General features: G+C 43.7%; 2 protein-coding genes across 2 annotated transcripts in view; one reads left to right on the top strand and one right to left on the bottom strand.

Annotated features, from left to right (window-relative positions):
* The window catches only part of SYTL4 (synaptotagmin like 4), a 58666-nt gene extending 40882 nt beyond the window's left edge, over positions 1 to 17784 (top strand). The window contains 14 exon segments of the mRNA XM_033201164.1: positions 757 to 850; positions 1321 to 1404; positions 1805 to 1895; positions 2005 to 2108; positions 3564 to 3659; positions 5069 to 5247; positions 5533 to 5634; positions 6153 to 6187; positions 6190 to 6228; positions 6231 to 6313; positions 10952 to 11060; positions 12866 to 12965; positions 13688 to 13896; positions 16110 to 17784. Coding sequence (XP_033057055.1) covers positions 757 to 850; positions 1321 to 1404; positions 1805 to 1895; positions 2005 to 2108; positions 3564 to 3659; positions 5069 to 5247; positions 5533 to 5634; positions 6153 to 6187; positions 6190 to 6228; positions 6231 to 6313; positions 10952 to 11060; positions 12866 to 12965; positions 13688 to 13896; positions 16110 to 16258 — 1474 coding nt within the window. The 3' untranslated portion in view covers positions 16259 to 17784.
* Positions 16497 to 21623, bottom strand: part of SRPX2 (sushi repeat containing protein X-linked 2) — a 32819-nt gene continuing 27692 nt past the window's right edge. Inside the window, exon 11 of the mRNA XM_033201163.1 lies at positions 16497 to 21438. Coding sequence (XP_033057054.1) covers positions 21258 to 21438 — 181 coding nt within the window. The 3' untranslated portion in view covers positions 16497 to 21257. The remainder of the gene's footprint in view (positions 21439 to 21623) is intronic.

Consider the following 21623-nt stretch of genomic DNA (forward strand, 5'->3'; position numbering starts at 1 on the left):
AGGGGGTGAAAGATGAGGCTGGAGAGGGTGAGCAGGGGCCAAATCATGAGGATTTTTTTTGCCATGCTAAGGAGTTTCAGCTAAATCCCAACAGCAATGGGGAACCACTGAAGAGTTTTAAAAGTATACTCAGGGCCGGGTGCAGTGGCTCATGCCTGTAATCCCAGTACTTTGGGAGGCCAAGGTGGGCGGATCACGAGGTCAGGAGATTGAGACCAACCTGGCTAACACGGTGAAACCGTGTCTCTACTAAAAATACAAAAAAATTAGCTGGGCGTTGGGGGTGGGCACCTGTAGTCCCAGCTACTCTGGAGGCTGAAGCAGGAGAATGGCGTGAACCCAGGAGGCAGAGCTCGCAGTGAGCCGAGATCGTGCCACTGCACTCCAGTCTGGGAGACACAGCGAGACTCTGTCTCAAAAAAAAACCAAAAAACAAAAAAGTATACCCAGCTAGGCACCATGGTACATGCCTGTACTCCCAGCTACTCAGAAGGCTGAGGCAGCAAGATTGCTTGAGCCTAGGAGTTAGAGAGTTGTGCACTATGATGGTACCTGTGAATAGCCATAGTACTCCAGCCTGGGCAACATTGTGAGACCCTATTTCTTAATTAATTAATGTATTATATGTTTAAAGTATACTCATATTTAGTTTAGAAAGATCACTCAGGCTACGATTGTGAATGGATTGGAAAGAGGCCTGACTAGAGGCAGGAGAACCTGCTTCCTTTCAATATTGGCTCTTGGTTTTTATTCTAGTGTGCTATTTGAAGTGCCACAGCTGAAAAGTGGAAAGAGTGCATTGGAAGCTGAGAGTGAGAGTCTGGATAGCTTCACAGCGGACTCGGATACCACTCCAGGTAGGGTTCCCCCCATTTCCCTCATCTCCTCTAAACCCAAGTTGTGATTTTGTTCTGCAGCATCAGTGTTCCTGACTTCTGTCCTCAGGAAGTTGAACGAAGTATTTTCTGTGTCCTCCCTCACCAGAAGTCTTTTAAGTAGCACGTCTACCTATTTGGCTCTGAGCACAGCTTCTTGGAACATATTGGCATCCCTAGTCAGTTCCCCCAGTACCTTGGAGTATTCTTCTTAGCCCAGTAGCAACTGATGCTGCTGTCCCTTAAGAATGAGGTATGAGTGTTTGTGTTTGTGCAAAGTTGCCTCTCTGATCTTCTGCATTCCTTCCAGGTAATCACATGTGAAGTGTACCTTCTGAATTTGGTTATTATGATGACCCAAGCCACTGGCTCTCCTTCCGTAGAGCTTTGATTCCTGGGTAGAAGGGGAAGGGTAGGAGGTGACTTAGTTATAACTTCTGAATCTACCTCCAGGAGAGACTCTCTGGATAAATCTGGCCTCTTTCCAGAATGGAAGAAGATGTCTGCTCCCAAATCTCAAGTAGAAAAGGTAAGTTTCAGGTTATTGAGCCACCTTCCTCCCCTCCCTTCCTTCCCTTCCTCCTTCACCTCCCTGTCTCCCTCCATCTTCCCTCCCTCCCTCCCCCTCACTCTTCTCTTCCTCTTTCTTCCCTCCCTCCCTCCCTCCATTCTCTTAGGCAGAATTTAAATCAGACTTTCAACTAAACAAATTTCAGTTCAGATTCATTTGGGAGCATTTTCTAAAGTTTTGGTTGAAATGTGTGAGAAAATATGTTTTGTACTATTTCTAGGCATTTAATCTTTCCTTTAAGTTTGTCATAGTTTAGTGAAAATCTGAGCCTTATTCTTCTTAAGACTGTCATTCCTTACTCACTCCTTCTTCCTATCCATCTGTCCTTTTCCATTTTCTTGCCCTTGTTCCTTCCTAGGAAACTCAGCCTGGAGGTCAAAATGTGGTATTTGTGGATGAGGGTGAGATGATATTTAAGAAGAACACCAGAAAAATCCTCAGGCCTTCAGGTAACTGGTTTCCCTTACTGGTCTTTTGGGACTGAAGTTCTGAGTACCCTTGATGGGCTCTTGGTATGAATAAGTCTCTTTGATTTGGCTTTTTTGGTCTTCCCCTCAGAGTACACTAAATCTGTGATAGATCTTCGCCCAGAAGATGTGGGACATGAAAGTGGCTCCTTGGGAGACAGAAGCAAATCCGTCCCAGGCCTCAATGTGGATATGGTAGGTGCCCTTATATTTTACTTGCTCACTACATGAAATTTTACTTATCTGGAGTTGGCTTTAGTACCTGATATTCTCAATCAACCTATTTAATTATTTAGGGAAAAGGCAACATGAAACTTGATACCCCCAAGTTTCTAAAGTAAATCTGGTTCCTGATTTGCTTAAAGGAAAGGACTGTCTTTGCTGTCTCTTTTTTTTTTTTCTGTTTTCTTTTTCTTTCTTTTTTTTTTTTTTGAGACGGAGTTTCACTCTTGTTTCTCAGGCTGGAGTGCAATGGCACGATTTTGGCTCACTGCAACTTCCACCTTCTGGGTTCAAGCAATTCTCCTGTCTCAGCCTCCTGAGTAGCTGAGATTACAGGTGTGTGCCACCATGCCCGGGTAATTTTTTATATTTTTAGTAGAGATGGGGTTTCACCATGTTGGCCAGGCAACCCAGGCTGGTCGCAAACTCCTGACCTCAGGTGATCCATCTGCCTCGGCCTCCCAATTTTTTTTTTTTTTTTTTAAGAGAGAGCATCTCACTCTATTGCCCAGACTGGAGTGTAGTAGCACAATTATAGCTCAGTGCCACGTTGAACTCCTGAGCTCAAGCTATCCTCCCACCTCAGCCTCTGAGTAGCTGGGACTATAGGCGTGAACCATCATACCCGGCTACTTTTTTTTTTTTTTTTTTGAGAGAGGGGGGTCTCACTGTATTTCCCAGCCTGGTCTCGAACTCCTGGGCTCAAGTGATCTGCCCGCCTCTGCCTCTCAAAGTGCTGGAATTACAGGCATGAGCCACCACACCTGGCCGTCTCTTTTAGTTTCTAATAATTTGCTGGATATATGGCTGGGGCTCAAATAAATACTTCTTTTGATTAAAATGTAAAGAGGGTTGGGGAAAGTCAAATGGAAAAGAGTTATAGCTTATATGAAAAACATTAAATATTCTTATCTTATTCTTTTGAGATATGAGAAGGATGGTTGGAATAGAGCTGGGAACCCTGAAATGGGAAGACATGTAAAAAGAAGGATATGAGGCTGGGCATGGTGGCTCATGCCTGTGATGTCAGCACTTTGGGAGACCAAGGCAGGTGGATCACCTGAGGTCAGGAGTTCGAGACCAGCCTGGCCAACATGGAGAAACCCCGTTTCTACTAAAAATACACAAATTAGCCGGTTGTGGTGGCGGGTGCCTGTAATCCTAGCTACTCTGGAGGCTGAGGCAGGGAGAATTGCTTGAACCCAGGAGGCAGAGGTTGTGGTGAACTGAGATTGCGCCATTGCACTCCAGCCTGGGCAACAAGAGTGGGACTTCGTCTCAAAAAAAAAAAAGAAAAAAAGAAAAAAAGAAGTATGTGTGCATATGCATACACATGGCAACTCGGAGCTTTAAAGGAAAGATATTATTCTTTGAAGCTAAAGAAAAGTTTTTCTTTTATTAACTTTGAATCTATATTTATTGTTCCAGGAAGAGGAGGAGGAAGAAGAAGAAGACATTGACCACCTAGTGAAGTTACATCGCCAGAAGCTAGCCAGAAGCAGCATGCAAAGTGGTTCTTCCATGGTAAGTTCTATTAGATCTGTGGTTACAGGCATGTTGGGGTACTAGGAAGAAAAGAAGCACCTCCCGAGAGCAGACTCAGAACCTGGGGAAACCATCCTAGTTACTCTTTTCAGGTAAGTAAGATCATTTGTTTGTTCCTATCCTCAGTTTAGACTATAGGTGCTTAGTGTACATCTAGGTGACTTCCTGAGTCCCCACCTGGAGATTATTACATTAGATAATTAAGGCTTGGGACATTTTTCATCACAGCTTTGTGAACAATAACCTTAACTTATTCTCTGAAGGGGTACCCAGGCTATGAAGTGAGCAAGATCAGATTTCTTCATCATAGCCCATTCCAAATTCTCAACATTAAAGGAAAGTGACTGTCATGAAAGGGGCTCTGGCAGGGTTAATCGACATCAGGGTATGGTTAACAAGTAGTAATACCAGTCAGGAGAATGCAGTTAAAGGAACATTTAAGAATCAGGGCCTGTCCCAGCACTGTGGGAGGCCGAGACGGCGAATCACGAGGTCAGGAGATCGAGACCATCCTGGCGAACACGGTGAAACCCCGTCTCTACAAAAAATACAAAAAACTAGCCGGGCGAGGTGGCGGGCGCCTGTAGTCCCAGCTACTCGGGAGGCTGAGGCAGGAGAATGGCGGAGAAGCTCGGGAGGCGGAGCTTGCAGTGAGCTGAGATCCGGCCACTGCACTCCAGCCCGGCGACAGAGCAAGACTCTGTCTCAAAAAAAAAAAAAAAAAGAATCAGGGCCTGGTTCTGTCATAAGCATGAAGATTGATATTTAGGGAATAGGAACAAGGGTGAACAGAATTTGTTCACACTCACACATGGGAAGAGAATGTCAGCTCGCATGACCGATTACTGCCAGAGAGGAAGGTGCCTTTTCACTTCTGGTGGGGTTCCTCCTCCCACTCACTTCCAGTTCTGGCCAAATCTCTTTTCTCTATAGACCTGATAGACATAAGGTGGATAAGAGAAACCCACAGATAATAGGCACTTTGTTTTAGTTAGTTAGTGACTAGCCCCCTTCTAGCTGGTGTTTTAGTGTATATAACGCATTCCCCAAATAGACTTACCTGCGCCTTGCCTCTGCTCCCTGCCCACCTCCTGGGGCAGGTGAAAATGAACACTAAAATTTCTAAAAAGAGGAGAGGAAGAGAAGCTAAGAGGTAGGTGAGCCATGAGCTGATTTATTCACCTGAACAGTTGTAAGTGCTGGTAGTTCTCTCTTACCCTCTGGGTCAAGGAATGTCAGCAGCACTGGCTTGTTGCAGGGGCTTCTGAAACTTCTGTTGAGTGACTGTGGCTTTATCATGAGGGAAGATGTGAGTAATGTGGAAGATGTGAGTAATGTGGGCGGGGGAGTGTGCCTTCCCCAGATGTTCGTGGGTGCTTTATCTTCAGAGTACGATCGGCAGCATGATGAGCATCTACAGTGAAGCTGGTGATTTCGGGAACATCTTTGTGACTGGCAGGATTGCCTTTTCCCTGAAGTATGAGCAGCAAACCCAGAGTCTGGTTGTCCATGTGAAGGAGTGCCATCAGCTGGCCTATGCTGATGAAGCCAAGAAGCGCTCTAACCCGTGAGTGCTTCTGGAACCTGACTGATGCTCTGAGACCAGAGACCAGACCCCAGCATCTGTCTGGGCACTCTTGAATAGAGCTTATCCGTTTCTGGGGGAGCAGGGAGGTGTGATGTAGGAAAAGAACCAGGATTGGGAAAAAGCAAGAATGGCCTGTCTAAGAGGGCTTGAGGTGACTTTTTTGTCATCACATGTCACCATGGCATATTTATATGGAGAGCAAGAAAGTGAAAAGCAGGCTTGAGAAAGGCCAGCAAATTACTCAGTACTCTCTTTGGTTTCTAGATATGTGAAGACTTACCTTCTGCCTGACAAGTCCCGCCAAGGAAAAAGAAAAACCAGCATCAAGCGGGACACCATTAATCCATTATATGATGAGACCCTCAGGTAAGTATCTAGACCCCAAGGGTAGGAGAACTTGTTCTGTCTTGTGCCCTAAGCTGTAGCTATTCCTCTGCAACATGGCCAGGTGACACGGATTTCAGTGGGCCATATCTGTGTCTGAGGATACGTTGGGTATCTGTTCACATCCTGAACTCCCAGTGAAGAGAACAAAGGCGATCTGCCTTTCCTGGATTGTTGTGAAGTTGGAGATTCAAATGACCACAAATCTCATTTTAAAAAGACATTTGAGATAAGGAGTCTCCTTGGCAGTTGTTTTTGGACGATCCATTGTTATCCACTCAAGAAAAAATAATTTTCCAGGTCTTCTATGGAATATGGTAGGTTTTATAAAATGGGTTAAGTTGAGGCTTTGAGTCAGGAAACTCAAAGTGCTTAGGGAATATAAAGTCATTTGGTATTCAGGACTAGTGACTTCAGGAATGGTTGCTCAGGTTTTGGAATAATCTTGTCTGAAGAATTACCTGAAACTAATCATCTTGGGCTTCTACTTTCCCTTCACAGTATGAGATCCCAGAATCTCTCCTGACCCAGAGGACCTGCAGTTCTCAGTTTGGCATCATGGCCGTTTTGGCAGAAACACTTCCTTGGAGAGGCAGAGATCCAGATGGATTCCTGGAAGCTTGATAAGAAACTGGATCATTGCCTCCCTTTACATGGAAAGGTAGTCTGCTTTAACAACTCCTGCAGTTTGGATCTGAGGTAGAATTGTCTGCAGTAGCCTCTGCTGGTCTATGTTGGTAGCGTCTTGACTGTAGTCTTCTCTGGAGTTCTAGTGCCCCCTGCTGCTGTTTCTGAGTTTGACAGCAATTTCAGAGGCATTTGTATATCAAGTGTGAGTTCTGTGTAAACCAGGCAAAGTATGAAGCCATGGTGTTGCTCTGAAAAAATTTTCATATGTGTACCAAGCTTTGCCTCCTAACCTTTCAGAATCTGGGTGTATTCTAACATCCTAACTCGCACCTCTTCTCCAAGCTAACCTTCTGTGTATATCCTAATCTATATCCTTTTGCCAAGCCACTGCTTTACTTCCAAATGGGAAGTAAAGCAATTCATGGAGCTCCAATTGCTATGCTCTTGGTTACAGAGGCCAGGGAAATATTACGTTGGAGATGGTACCTCAGGCCAGAGTGTAGCAGTATGGCATAATCATGCCTGGGATCTGAGTGTAGACCTGTATTGGAATCCTGGTTCTGTCATGGCCAACTAGATGAGTCCCTAACTTATAAAATAATGTAGGGAAATCATCTAGCTAAGAAGAAACTGCTAAAACAGAGTATTCAGCAACTTCTTGATTATCAGAACTGTACAATGACATGACAAAGTTCATCTTTAATTTTTTTTACACTAGCGTTTTAAATGTGGGATGGTTTACAAGGTCCATAGACTATCCTTGGGAAGTTAGATGAGAAACTAATCATAGTGGCTGCCTCTAGGAATGGAGACTGAGGTAGAAGGAATATTTAGTTTTCTCTATATCCCCTTTTTAAGCATTTGAACTTTTACCATATAAGAAATTAAGCAAAAAAGGACTTATGTACACATGTTCGAAAACTAAAACAACATAAAGTATATAAAAGGAAAGTAGGTTCCATTCCTTAGAAATAACCAGTGTTAACGCTACTTGTGTATCCTTCTAGAAATTTTTTATGGCTGGGTGTGGTGGCTCACGCCTGTAATCGCAGCACATTGGGAGGTGGAGGCAGGCGGAACACCTGAGGTCAGGAGTTCGAGACCAGCCTGACCCACATGGTGAAACCCCGTCTCTATTATACACAAAAAAATTAGCTGGGCGTGGTGGTGCAAGCCTGTAATCCCAGCTACTTGGGAGGCTGAGGCAGGAGAATCACTTGAACCCAGGAGGCGGAGGTTGCAGTGATCCAAGATTGCGCCTTTGCACTCCAGTCTGGGCAACAGAGTGAAACTCCATCTCAAAAAAAAAAAAAAGAAAAAGAAATTTTGTATTAAGCAGCACAGATATGCATCCGTGTATTTACATGTATATTTTTTCTTTTTTTACACAAATGGGCTCACATGCACCTCATTGTACACATCTTTGTTTTTTCATTTAACAATATATCATGGGCATCCTTTTGTGCCATCACATACAGATCTATCTCATTTTAATTGCTGCTGCATAGTATTTTTTCATGTGCCTGTATTATAATTTATTTACCATTCCCCCACTAATAGGCATTTAAGTTGTTTGAATTTTTTTCGCTCTTAAAACTATGCTGTAATATATCTTGGTCTTTTTGTGAATGTAACTGTCAGAGAAATTCCTGTTGGTGGAATTGCTGAGTGAAAGCAAATATACATCCAATATTTTGATAGCTGTTGCCCTTGCCAAAAAAAAAATAGTGACAAAATTCAATTTGTCCCTTTAAATACTAATAAAAACAGGAATTCATTCAGTAGCACAGTAGGATGTCTATAGTCAACAAAAATATGTGTATTTCAAAATAGCTAGAAGATTTGAAATGTTTCCAATGCAAAGAAATGATAAATGTTCAAAATGATGGATGTAACAAAATATCAATGTACCCAATAAATACATACAATTATTATATATCAATAAAAAGACAGGAAAGAAATTATTACCAAACTATAACATATTATTACAAATTTAGAATTTCCTAACCATTTGGCACCCAAGTCATTCTCTACAGTCAATATAATTATATTGGAAATGTCACTGTAAATCATCATGAACTACTGCCAATGAAACTGTTTTATATAAAGAGAAGAAATCACATTAACAGGGAGGTATTTGCTCTTTGCAAATTTTGGAGCCAGAATAAAAATGTGCTACTAAAACAAAGATGCCAGTTTCTAGCTAATGCTAAACTCCAATTTTAAGAGTCCACTGAAACTCTCAGAACTTTTCTAAAAAATTAATTTCTAGAAATGAATAAATTGTATAGACATTTATAAACAACAGAAAGACCACTCCCATATTATATATCGATTTAACTTTACATTTGTTGATTCTGGTTTTGTTTTTGTTTTTGTTTTTCCCTAGCAATCCATTTGCTCCTATTCAGTTTTCCCTTGCCTGCATCTACCTCCTGATTCTTTTGTCTCTTCACATATATTAAACTGTGTGTTCTGGGTATGTGGTATATTGATCCAAACCTGTGGGGATTGTGCCTTCCTAGCATTGGTGAGGACCTAGGTTAGAGGAACCCCAATTAACACAGGCAAGGCCAAGTGTGGTGGCTCCTGCTTGTAATCCCAGCACTTTGGGAGGCTGAGGTGAGCAGATCGCTTGAGCTCAGGAGTTTCGGACCAGCCTGGGCAACATGGCAAAACCCCCCCTCTACAAAAATTAGCTGGGTGTGGTGGTGTGTGCCTGTAGTCCCAGCTACTTGGGAGGCTGACGCTGGAGAATCACTTGAGCTTGGGAGGCAGAGATTGCAGTGAGCTGAGATCGTGCCATTGCATTCCAGCCTGCCTGGGCTGTGGGAGTGAAACCCTGTCTTAAACAAAAACAAGAACAAAAACAAAAACAAAAACAAAAACAAAACAAGCAGGTGAAAGGGCACCTCTAGTCTGCATCAGCTCATGCTCTGGATATTAAAGCATAAGGAACAGTCATGCAGAGAGATCCAGTAGAGTGAACCAGTTCTGCCAATCAAAGTCAAAGACAATAGGCCACCTGCTGCTCATCCCAGAAATTCATTCGTTCACTCTTACATTCATCCAGTAAATATTTGTGGGGCACCTACTATGTGCCAGATACTTTGCTAAGTGTTGAGCATACTAGGATGAACAAAAATAGGCTTGATTCCTGTCTCTTGGCACTTCGACTCTAGTGGTAGAGACAGACATTGATCAAAGATAACTTACATAAATGCAAAATTTATAATTGTGGCATATTCAAATTTGTGTAACAGAGTTTCACCTATCCTTCAAATCTTTGCAAGCCCTCCTTTTTTCTTTTTTTGTGGGGAGGGACAGAGTCTGGCTCTTGTCACCCAGGCTGGAGTGCGGTGGCACGATCTTGGCTCACTGCAACCTCTGCTTCCCAGGTTCAAGTGATTCTCATGCCTCCGCCTCCCAAGTAGCTGGGACTGTAGGCCCACACCAGCCCATCGGCTGATTTTTGTGTTTTTTGTAGAGACGGGGTTTTGGTATGTTGCCCAGGCTGGTCTCGAACTCCTGGAGTCAAGCATTTGCCCACCTCAGCCTCCCAAAGTGCTGGGATTACAAATATGAGCCACTGCCCCTGGCTGAAAGCCCTCTTTCTCTCTTTTTTCCCCCGCACAAGCCCTCTTTTTAAAAACACAAAGTATTTGAAATACCATACAAATGATATATATACTATTCTCATTAAAAAGACACTAAATGTTTATTAGAGTGAAAAAGGGAACATCGTCTTTCGTTCCCTATTCTGTTCCTCCCTAGAGGAAACGTTGATAAGTTTGTTCGTATCCTGGGTTTTCTATGCAGTGTGGTATAGTGTTTAAAAGCATGGACTCTGGAACAGTCTGTATGAATTTGAATCTTGGCTCTGCCAATTACTAACTGTGTGACCTTGCACGAGTTACTTAGCTTCTCTGTTCCTCTCTTCCATCACTTATAAAATGGGGATAATAGTACCTATCTCATAGAGACAGTCATCAAACAAAATGATACACCTAAAGTACTATAACAGTGCCTAGCACTAGTAAGGGCTAACGTAAGTGATAATGAATCGTTATTTACATACATTTATAGTCACATGTACAAATATGAATATATTTTAATATAAGTGGAACATTTTTCTGCATCTTGCTTTGTTGACTTGACCCTGTGTCTTGAATATCTTTCCATGTCAGCATGTACAGATTCACGCATTCTTTTTTGATGATTGCATGCCATATGCCCTACAAGGACACTACAATTACTCATTTAACTCTTTCTATATAGATTGACATTTAGGTTGTTTTACTTTTGGCTATTACTAACAATGCTGGTAGCAAGATTCTCCGTCATGCTGTCAGTCCTTCGTGAGTTTGTATGGCAACCTTGCTTGAAGATCTTTGAGAGTATTTGGAATAGAGTAACTATACCCCCAAAGTGGCATAATAGTGGGTATTGCAGAAGACTCTGTTGGTTTTGCCCTGTTTCCTTATAAAGAAACTGCCATAGAAACCTGTGGCTGCCATGGCCTAGGGACCCTGGATTATATTCATATGAAGAAGGATCCTCTTTTACCCTGATGCTGTTCTTGGGGGGTAATTTTAGAATTTTCTCAGGGAGAAGTCCCAGCAATTCCTGAGAGACCCAACTTGACCTGTTGGGTTTCCCTGTGTTTCAGATCAGTGCTGAGTCCCCGACTGGCTTGCCATCACACAAAGGCGAGTTGGTGGTTTCATTGAAATACATCCCAGCCTCCAAACCCCATGTTGGAGGTGACCGGAAAAAGAGTGAGTTTTCTTTGGGGTCCTGGATTTAGCCTCAGTCTTCTGCACAGGATCTGTGCGAGGCCGGTGCTGGGCTACTGGCTAGCACTGTTGAAGAGACCAGATTGGGGTGCTCCTGGATCTGCTAGGGAGGTTCCTTTACTAAGGAAGCCTCTCTGCTTTTTCCAACCAGAAGGGAATGCCTTAGGGTTGGCATTCTTTTCCTTTTTTAGGCCTATTAAATGGACTTGGTCTTGGTCCAGCTGTGGCAAGCATACTAAGAGGGCAGAAGAGAACAGAAACTTTGGGGCTGAGAAGGGTGGCTGGGAGAGGTGGTAAAGTATGAAGGGCAGGAAGTTGAAAACTGGGGAAGAATAATTCAACATGCCAGCCACTGTGTTAGTGACTATGGTTGTGTAGATGAGTAAAACATACTGGCTTTCCCTTGAGGAGCTTAAGTTTTGGCAAGAAAGACTGTCATGTGCTAAAAGGACACAGATACAGGAGTCGTCAATTATGTCTGGTTACATTTGGGAGAGCTTTGAAGAAGTAACATTAAAACTGGATCTTAAAACTTTACCAGACAGAAAAGGAGCAGGATGAGAAGAGAAGAGCATTTTCAGAAGAGGGGATAACATGAGCAAAGGTTTTAAAAAGGCATGGTAAATGTGGGGTTGTGAGTGTGTCCCTTATTTTAGTGGGACTGGAGTTTTGGTACACTAGATGTGGGTGTGGGGCTGGAATTGGACATGAGGTGGGAGCCTGACTGAAGAGGGCCTTGAACTTAAGGATAAAGAGTTTCACTTGATCCACTGGCAATGTGTCGCCTAAGTTCTTTGAAAAAATACACCTTTGGCAGAGTCACATCTAGAAGGTTTGGGGGAATCAATGATATCCCCAAAGAGGGTATGTAGAATGACTAGAGAAGAGAGGCAAGTATAGAACCAGAGAGATCAGCAACATTTTGAAGCATGAAGGGAGAAAGAAACCAGTGAAGTAAAAGGTTATCAGGGAGAGCTTCAAGAAGAAAGGGCGGGGGGGTTATCAACAGTATGAAATATTACAGGGAGGTCAGACCAGATGAGGTATGAGAAGACATGGCCAATTGGCATTAGATTGCATTTTCAGTGGATCAGTGAAAGCAGAAACCAGATTTCACTAGAAACTAGGGTGAGTGAATGGGCAAAGAAGTAGAGGTGGTAAGTGTGGACTTTTTTTCCGTCAGGATTAATTGATGGTGAAAGAAAGTAGAGACATGGAGAATAGCTTGAAGAAGAGATAAGGTTAAAGGGAGCTTTTCTTTTAGAAGTACTTTTTCAAAGAGATGAGATTAGTATATATTTAGACTGAGGGGAAGGGACTAGTGGAGAAAGAGATATTCATTGGGGAGGTGGGGATTGAAATTGATGATGCCTGGTGTGTCCTGTGAAGTAGGGGTGGAATCAAGAACTCAAACGGAGTTCCCTCTTTTTAAATAATTGAACAAATATCAGGCAACTTTATGTCTCTAAACCTCAATTTTCTCATATACAAAATGAGGACCAAATAGTGTGATCTCCTAGAGTTGTTTGAGAATTAAATGCTTAACATGGTATCTGGCACATAGCCAGTTTCAATAGGCATTTATTGATATTGTGGTTGTTATTAATACAGCGCCTATTGCTTACTGGCAGGCACTGTGCTAGGCACTGAGGAGGACAGGACAGGCATGGTTCTGTTATGGAGCTCACTGCCTTTAGGAGCAAGGAAAGAAAGTGCTGCATAAACAAAGCTCAAGATAAACCTAGAGGTATAAGGGGCTCACTTGCTATGGCCGACATCCCTTGCAGGTAAAGGTGGGGAAGGGGGAGAGCTCCAGGTGTGGATCAAAGAAGCCAAGAAACTTGACGGCTGCAAAGCAGGAGGGACTTCGGACAGCTTTGTCAAGGGGTGAGTCCCTAGACCAGCCCCAAACTAAACAGTTTCAGAACAAGAGAGCTAAGAGAAGAACCAATTTAACTTTCTCTGTGGATATTATCCAGTGTGTCTTACCACTCCGGCAACCAAATTTGTTCCTGAAATTAGGTAATGACAAAACCTCCACCACCTTCGCACTGCTCTGAGCCCAGTTTGGACTGGGCTGTAGACTTGATATTCAAATAAGAGGGTTGTAGACAGGTTCTGACTTTTGTCTGACTCATGCTCTTAATTAATTCTGGGTAAAAATCTGTGCTTCTGAGTGTCTAGATTTGGGAACTCAGGGCTTTGTTTCCCACAATTTTTAAGCTTTCCCCAAATGACAGATTTGTCTTAATTTATCTAGAAATCATGTTTGGCTAAGCTTATAGATATTACTGTTGGTTTTATTTAAAGAGATAAATTGTCTAGTAGAAACAGAGCCAAATATTTAAAACCATTTTCAATGGAGCACAGAATAGCCTCACTAATACTATTACATTCATTTTCTCTCTAGGTTAAGGAATTGAATCAGGTGAATGATCTAGTAGAGATAGTGGGAACTCTGCTTCAGCAGATTCAAGGAGGGGCGTGTGTACTAGGATCTGGATGTGGGTTCATCTTCCTGGGCTAGTCCTGTGGTAGGGGAAAGGGGAATTTAGAGAGATAACTGCCAGCTTTGAGTAGGCTATTGATTACTCCCCGCCCTCTGCCAGATACCTCCTTCCCATGAGGAACAAGGCCAGTAAACGTAAAACTCCTGTGATGAAGAAGACCCTGAATCCTCACTACAACCATACATTTGTCTACAATGGTGTGAGGCTGGAAGATCTACAACATATGTGCCTGGAACTGACTGTGTGGGACCGGGAGCCCCTGGCCAGCAATGACTTCCTGGGAGGGGTCAGGCTGGGTGTTGGCACTGGTGAGATCCCCTCCCTCATCCTCACTTGTTTGAAGGCTTCTTGTCTGTTTTACTCCTATTACCACCCCCGCTCCCCCCCAACACAAAGCTCCTCTGTGATGAAAGTTGTCTTCTTTCCTTTCAGTTAACATTCAGCCAATACTTATTGAGTGCCTACTATGTGCCAGGACTAGGGGAAGGCTGAGCTCATGCACTGATATATGCACAGATAAATGTAACCCTGATTGCCAGGAACTCCATAATCTTCCCACCAAAAAAATCTACAAACCTACCTATATGTATGTACCTATACATTCCATCTTCCCTCCTGTTAATAATGAAACAAGGGTCCTTGCTAGCAAAAGCCAAGCTCTCTCCAAGTGCTCTGGGCCACCTCCCCTCACCCTTCTCAATGACCTCACTTCTATAATCTTCATCTTCAGTTTCATCCTCCCTACCTACCAGGGGTGAATACAGATATGCTCTGGTATTTCCAATCTTATGAAACAAAAATAAACCTTCCCTTGACCATATGTTCCCCTTCTAGTTTCTTAGAAAGAATTGTCTCCACTTCTCACCTCTCCTTCAGCTCTCCTTCACTGTGATCTGCTTTTGTCCCATCACTCTGCTGAGCAGTTGCTCTTGCCAAAGTGTTGTTCTCATCTCACTAGAATTTTCAGCACCATTTAACATAGTAGATCTCTCCTCTTCACTTGAAACACTGAACTTCTATTGACACTGCATTCTGATTCCCTTTTAAGTTACTCCTCACCCCTTCTCAGTTTTCTTTGTAGTTGCTGCATTCTATACCCAAACTCTAAATGTTGGTGCTTGGTAGAGCTTAGTCTCGGATCCTCTTCTTTGCCCTCTGTCCAGTCTCTGCACCTGTATAGTAATATACTTACATATTAATAATCACACAGAACATTTAACATGAAGCATATAGACTGATGTTTTTACACATGTAAGTCAATTCATGTCAGTCCCCTGTTAAAACCCCTCAGTGGCTTTCTGTTGTGCTTAGAAAACAATCCAAAGTTCTTACCATGTCTACAGGTCCCTGTGTAACCTATGCCCTCTATTCCTTTCTGATCTGTCTCATATCACTCTTCCCCTTGCTCACTATGCTTCAACCACATAACTTCTGGTCTCCAAATATACCAGCTCATTCCCACTTCAGAACCTTTGCAATTATTGTTTTCTCTGAATGGAAAGTCTGGTTCCTTCTCATCCTTCAGGTCTTGGTTCAAATGTCACCTTCTCAGAGAGTTCTCAGACCACTCCATCTGCACAGTAGGTCCTGAATCAGGCACTACACATCACCCGTTTATTTACATCATCATGTTAATCTCACTATCTGAAATACTCTTATTTACTTGTATGTTTTCTGTCTTCTCTATTCCAATGAAAGTTGCCTGAGGACAGGGACTTTTTCTGCTTTGTTTACTAGTGTCTCTAGAGCCTAGAAGAGTACCTGGCACACAGTAGGCACTCAATAAATGTTTGCTGAATTAATGGGTGAATATAAAAGAGAATAGGAATGGGGCCACATACGATCCTCATTTCTGACCTGGAGTCTGCAGCTAGAGGAAAGGTGTTGAGCTTTAAAAGAAAAAAGTTGGCCGGGCGCGGTGGCTCGCGCCTGTAATCCCAGCACTTTGGGAGGCTGAGGCGGGCGGATCACGAGGTCAAGAGACTGAGACCATCCTGGCCAACATGGTGAAACCCTGTCTCTACTAAAAATACAAAAAAATTAGCCGGGTGTGGTGGTGCAGGCCTGTAGTCCCAGCTACTCTGGAGGCTGAGGCAGTAGAATCGCTTGAACCCAGGAGGCGGAGGTTGCAGTGAGCCAAGATCACACCACTGCACTCCAGCCTGGTGACAGAGCGAGACTCTGTCTCAAAATAATAATAATGATAATAATAAAAGAAAAAAGTTTAAGTACATTTGGCAATAGCTCTGGCATGAGGTGTCAGGCGCTAGAACTCTGTAACAGCCTCAGAATACAAAGTCTCTAGTAACTGCGTGCCATTTGGAGTCTGATTTCACCAACCCAGAGTCTCTTGACAGAGTCTCAGGAGTACAGGTGAGGGAGCACTTCCCTGACTGCTGTGCCCATCAGCCCATCCTCACAGAAAACTGTTATGGGGTGGCTACTCTTGCTGTACAACCCATCTTCCCTGGTGGGCTGAGAGTGGGGCCCCTCTTTAGCCTCCTCTGGTGTTTCTCCTCAGGGAACAGTAATGGGGAAGTGGTGGACTGGATGGACTCGACTGGGGAAGAAGTGAGCCTGTGGCAGAAGATGCGACAGTACCCAGGGTCTTGGGCAGAAGGGACTCTGCAGCTCCGTTCCTCAATGGCCAAGCAGAAGCTGGGTTTATGAGTCCCTGTCCTCTTCTGCAGGTCCAGCCCTGGCAAGGGCCAGTCAGAGGAAGTGAAGAAACCAAGAGCAAAGATTTATAATTTAATGTGTGGTGTATAGATGTGTGTGTGTGTGTGTGTGTGTGTGTGTGTGTACAAACATGTATTTTCTGCAAATCTCATTTTGCTGGCTAGAGTGATGCAGATTTGTTCTCCTTTTTAAAGCAGTCTCAAGAATAAGCATCTCTTCAAAATGTTTCTGGATAATCTAGTATATTTTCAGAGTCCATTTTTTCTTATGTCTTTATAAGGTTACTTAACTTAAAACATCTTTTAAAACAACCTTTTATCTTCTGTCTTGCTATCATTGTTCCTGCTTCCCTAGGAAACCCTGGCTACCTTTGGCATTAGGACCAGTCTGGGTTTTAAGCTCTGGGAAGCAGGATTGGGTTACTAAAGACAGAGGAATGTGGGGGAGAGGTGAGTAGTTCCTTCCTCTTTCTCCTCTCCAGTTTATGCTTTTAACTTATTTTCTACCTTGATAAACTTCTGGAACTTGGCTTTTAAATTTCACTGTTCTAGTTTTTAAGCAGTTTCCACCTTGCTTTGGTCTAATGCTTTTCTTTGAAATGCTAACAGAATTCCCAAGCTTTTTCTAGTTCTAGACATCTTTACTAGACCTTTGGGGGACTCTTATAATGGAGCTGCTTTAGAAAAGCACTTCAATTAGATAATGTATTTTGACTAAAAGTCATGAGCATGCCCAGTGAGAGCTTCTAGCTGATCTCAGAGGACCGGAGTGACTGAGGGTAAAGTGTCTCACAGCCCATGCTGAATTTTCTGTATTTTAAGCTGATATTGCAGTCATTGGAGAGAGAGCTCCTCATTTCTCGAATGAAAGATGAGATATATTCATCCTCATGTACCACATCTGTCTTAGTGTTTGTGTCTGGGGTGTGTTATCAAACAGCATGGTCTACATACCACTGTGTCAGTCAGAAGAACCAAGTGTTATCTCAACTGGCCCAGTGTTTCTCCAGGTGAGGGACTGTTAAGGGCTCTAAGGGAATGTAGACAGAGTCTCCCTGTGGTTCTGACTTCCTGCTTGATGAGCTTTCAGGTCCTGTTTTTGCTATTGTTTCCTAAATTTGACCTACATATTACATGGGTGTAGTGTGTTGAGGCTTTTCAAAGAAGGGTCTAGTGAGCTAAGTTTCATCTTCTGGTACTCACTGATCCAAACTGACCTTTCTGTTCTTATAAGCATTTCTAGCCAAAGTTGTGTGTGGAGAGTGTATAGCAGAGAGGAAATCCCTTTCAACAGAGTCAGCTGCTAACTGATTTCCTATAGGACACTGGATTAAGGCAGATACAATGGTTTCTATTGTATGTATGAACCGAATGGAGGAATGTTTTCAAAGATTGATTTGGTGTGGATTGCAATTGTAATGGAAGGCATAACTTGGGATCCCGTGCTGTAACTTGCTCTTTTGTTTCCCACCCCCCGACATGTACGTGTGCTTTAATAAAGCTTTCTCACTTGTCAAATGTTTGTGTTTGTTAGTTCTATAAATGCTTTTGTCTCTATGTCCTAACTCACTGTTGCTTTTCCCATGGCTTGAAGGATAAGAACCAAAGTGATAAATGCTCTTCCCTACCATCCTGTGCTGATTGAAGAAAATTTGCCTTTTCCCGCATTGCTGCCTGATACCTTAAATGCCTGATACCTTTGCTGAGCTTGATCCCTTGTCCTTTGTGTTTAGTATCTAAGGAGAGAACTGAGAAATCATCCTAAAAGCGGCACCACTTTTCTATCTCGTAACAAGGAACCCTTCCTTTAGCTTTGTAGACCCTCCTATACTGGAGGAAGGAGAGAGATGTTCATACAGGAGGTGAGGGAAGACATTCCCTGCTATAAGCACTTCTTTCTGGATCCTTCAATTTCTCTGGGAGGCGGGGACTTTTTTCTTTTACTCCTCCTACCATTATGTAGTTTTGAGAGAGAAATAACACAGGTGCCAGTACCCAGCTCAGAAATAAGGCTCTCGATTTCTAGGTAGAACCCAAGCAATTCTTGACCTCTTGTGCAAAAGGGCATTAATATATGTCAAATGCTGCTTATGTACAAGGCTTCATATACTATTTCTTTAATTTCTCCAACCACTTTATGAAGTAGGAAATCTTCCCTTTTTACAGATGAGGAAACTCAAGCCCACTGTCACGTGACAGAGTTGGGCTTTGAACCAAAGTCTGACTACTGCACCATGCGGCCTCCTGTGAGAATGATATGTGTGTTATGGGTGAAGAGTCAAAGGAAGAGATGACTCATCTCTTCTAAAATATATTAAATAAGTTCAATTTACAAAAAGTAGGACAATCAGAATGCTTTGGATATTACCTAGCCAACTTAGTGACTGTACTGCTTGTGAATGAGTGTGTGTGTATGTGAGAAAGAGACAGAGAAGTAGGGAGAGGGACAGGCAGGATAAGAGAGAGTGGGGCATGGGGGAGAAGTTGGTGGACAGGTGGGCAGAGAGAGAGGTACATATATACAGGGGTCGGGTAGCCCCTTTGGGTCTGGCTGTGGGCCTTATTCTGCTGCTGTCTCTCCCCTACTTTAGAAGTTAGGATTTCTCAAATCCTCATCTTCAAAGGACTACAAAGGAGGTTACTGTAAAACTTTACATAAAGAAAGCAAGATTGACTTGCCTTGACTATTCAAAATGAAATTAAACAAAAGCTCCTCAGTTGCATATTAAATGTTCCTTGAGTCAGGTCCAGGTGGAGCTCTGTTTCGCAGATAGTGGGCCTGCTCTCTTTGGGCCTTTCACCTGCTGGCATGTCCTGGCTTGCCACTTGAAGTGTTAGCGATAAACACAAGGAAGGGCATTCATCTCGCCCAAGGTGCAGTCTTTGCCTTTGGAACCACAGACCTAGTCTGACCAGAGATTTCCCACATGAACTCATTGTATCTGCCTTCTGCCCAAAACTTGCCTGCTGCCTCTCACAGTTCCCATATTTCCCTGGAGGGAAGAGGGAGAAGGGGCCTTTTTGCTCCAATTTTGAACATTTCCTCCATGTTCCATTCTACCCGCAACTCCCTAATTTTTTATTTTGCATTTAAAGAATGAGATTTCCACTAAAACCCCAGTGGAAGGAGCTTCTCTCTGACTCACTGCTCCCCCCATTTGTTCTGGGCTCATGATTTATGTCCCATCACTCTGCTTTCAAGACTGAATTTTCTCAGGTTGAGAGCCTTTCATTTCCCTCTTTCCTCCTGAGCCCACTCTGAGCCTTGTGTCTGGGTAGGATTATAGAACATGGAAACTTTCTCCTGGCTTACAGCTTTCAGTTGTCTTTAAATGGAAAGTAGGAAAAGAAGTAGCATCAGGATGGCATAATGTCTAAGAACACTATGCCTCTAGAGCCAGGCTGCTGGTGTTGAAATCCTGACTCTGCCACTTACTAGCTGTCTGATCTTAGGCAAATTGCCTAATCTCACTCAACTTCAATTTCCTCATCTGTAAAATGGGGTTAATAACAGTACCTACTTCATAGGGTTCTTGTGAAGACTTCAGAGTCAATCAGTAGAGAGTTTAGAACAGCACCTGGCACATAGTGCTCGAGCATTATGAGCTCTGCCTCCCCATCCAGCCTGCTTCCTTCTCCCCTGAAGTCATCCACTGATGACCCCCTGAGTAAAGCTGGAGGAGAGAGGCTGCTGAGTCTTAGCTATGACTCTGGGTTTCATGACTGTATGAAAGAAGCTTCTCAGCAGCAAGGGAGAGAACACTTTTCTTTCAGACACTGGCACACCATTGAGAGGGACTGCAGTCAGAGCAGGGATCTGTGTGTGGCTCCACCTCGAATTTTAGGCCTGGTAAGGCTTGATTTTTGTGCTGCTATAGCTCCCACCTGCTCTGTGCTCATCTCTCAAAGGGGATGAGTATCTGAAGAAGTTAATACATGAGGCCGAGTCTGTTTTGCTTTTCTTTCCCTGCAACCTGCAGTGGTGTTTTGAAGTTTCCTAAGTAACAGCTGGAACTCCTCTGAAGAAGGGAGAGAATTGTCTGCCTTCTGCTACAGAAACGGGAGGCCTCAGGAAGAAGGGGTTCTTTTCCCTGAGCCAGCTGGAGGGCCCCAGAGAGCATTTGCTCTGATTGGATACATCTTCCCAAGCTCTCTCCCACTTCAGGGTTTTCCTAACAGTGAAGTGATGGTTCAGATAACATTTGCTGCCCATGCCCTAGAAGGGGAAATGACAAACAGTTCAAGAGTGTTTTGGGCCGGGCGCGGTGGCTCACGCCTGTAATCCCAGCACTTTGGGAGGCCGAGGTGGGCAGATCATGAGGTTAGGAGATTGAGACCATCCTGTCTAACACGGTGAAACCCCGTCTCCACTAAAAATACAAAAAATTAGCCAGGCATGGTGGCGGGCGCCTGTAGTCCCAGCTACTTGAGAGACTGAGGCAGGAGAATGGCATGAACCCGGGAGACGGAGCTTGCAATAAGCCGAGATCACGCCACTGCACTCCAGCCTCGGCGACAGAGCGAGACTCCATCTCAAAAAAAAAAAAAAGTTTTGTACCCTGCTACCTCATCCTATAAGGAAAATCCAGCTACACTTGCTTAAAGTGTAAGCTGGTTTCTGTTGTGCTCATGCTGCCCTCTGCTGTCACCTCGGGGTAGAGGAACCAGTTAAAACAGCCAGTTCGTGAGTGAATTTAGGATTTACTTTTCTGAAAGACTTTGGAGAGCTGGGCAGGGGCCCGGGTTGGAAAGGAAGAACTTCTACCCCCAACCCACTGCCCAAGGCCTGTCCTCAGTCCCTACCTAGCTTCTAGGGAACTATTAAACAGCCCTAAAAGGATGCCTGGAAACGTTGTAGGATTTGGCAAACTCACCCACTTCAGAGTCCTGTCCCTAGAACTGTGGGAAACCATTTCCTCCTTTTATTAGGTCTCAGTTTCAGCTAACTAGAGGAGCTTTTCCGTTGACTTCAACCATGCCCTGGCTCAAGTTCACTCGCATATGTCCCTTTGCTCCCGGCGCTGGGTCAACTCCTGATTGCTCAGTAGGTAGTCATCAATGAATGTGAAGATTTCCTCAGGGGTGACAGGTTCCATGTAGCGGTCTCGGTCCATGCCCTGCTTGTCAATCAACACCATATTGAAGTAGGAGCGAGTGAGGCGCTGAAATTGCCTAGAGAGAGCACCCAGGGAGGTATGAGACCTTGTCTGGGCACCTATCCCCCCAGGCTCTACTACCCTCTGACTTTTTGCACCTCCACTCGTGGACTAATTCCTTCCCCACCTCATCCCTGGTCCCCATCCCCTCTACTTCCTGTCTCAAGTCTCTTTGTTTTTCTGTGTTCAGACTCTACTCTT

The sequence above is a fragment of the Trachypithecus francoisi genome, unplaced genomic scaffold (genome assembly GCF_009764315.1).
Source record: "Trachypithecus francoisi isolate TF-2019V2 unplaced genomic scaffold, Tfra_2.0 Lachesis_group6, whole genome shotgun sequence".
Taxonomy (NCBI): Eukaryota; Metazoa; Chordata; class Mammalia; order Primates; family Cercopithecidae; genus Trachypithecus; species Trachypithecus francoisi.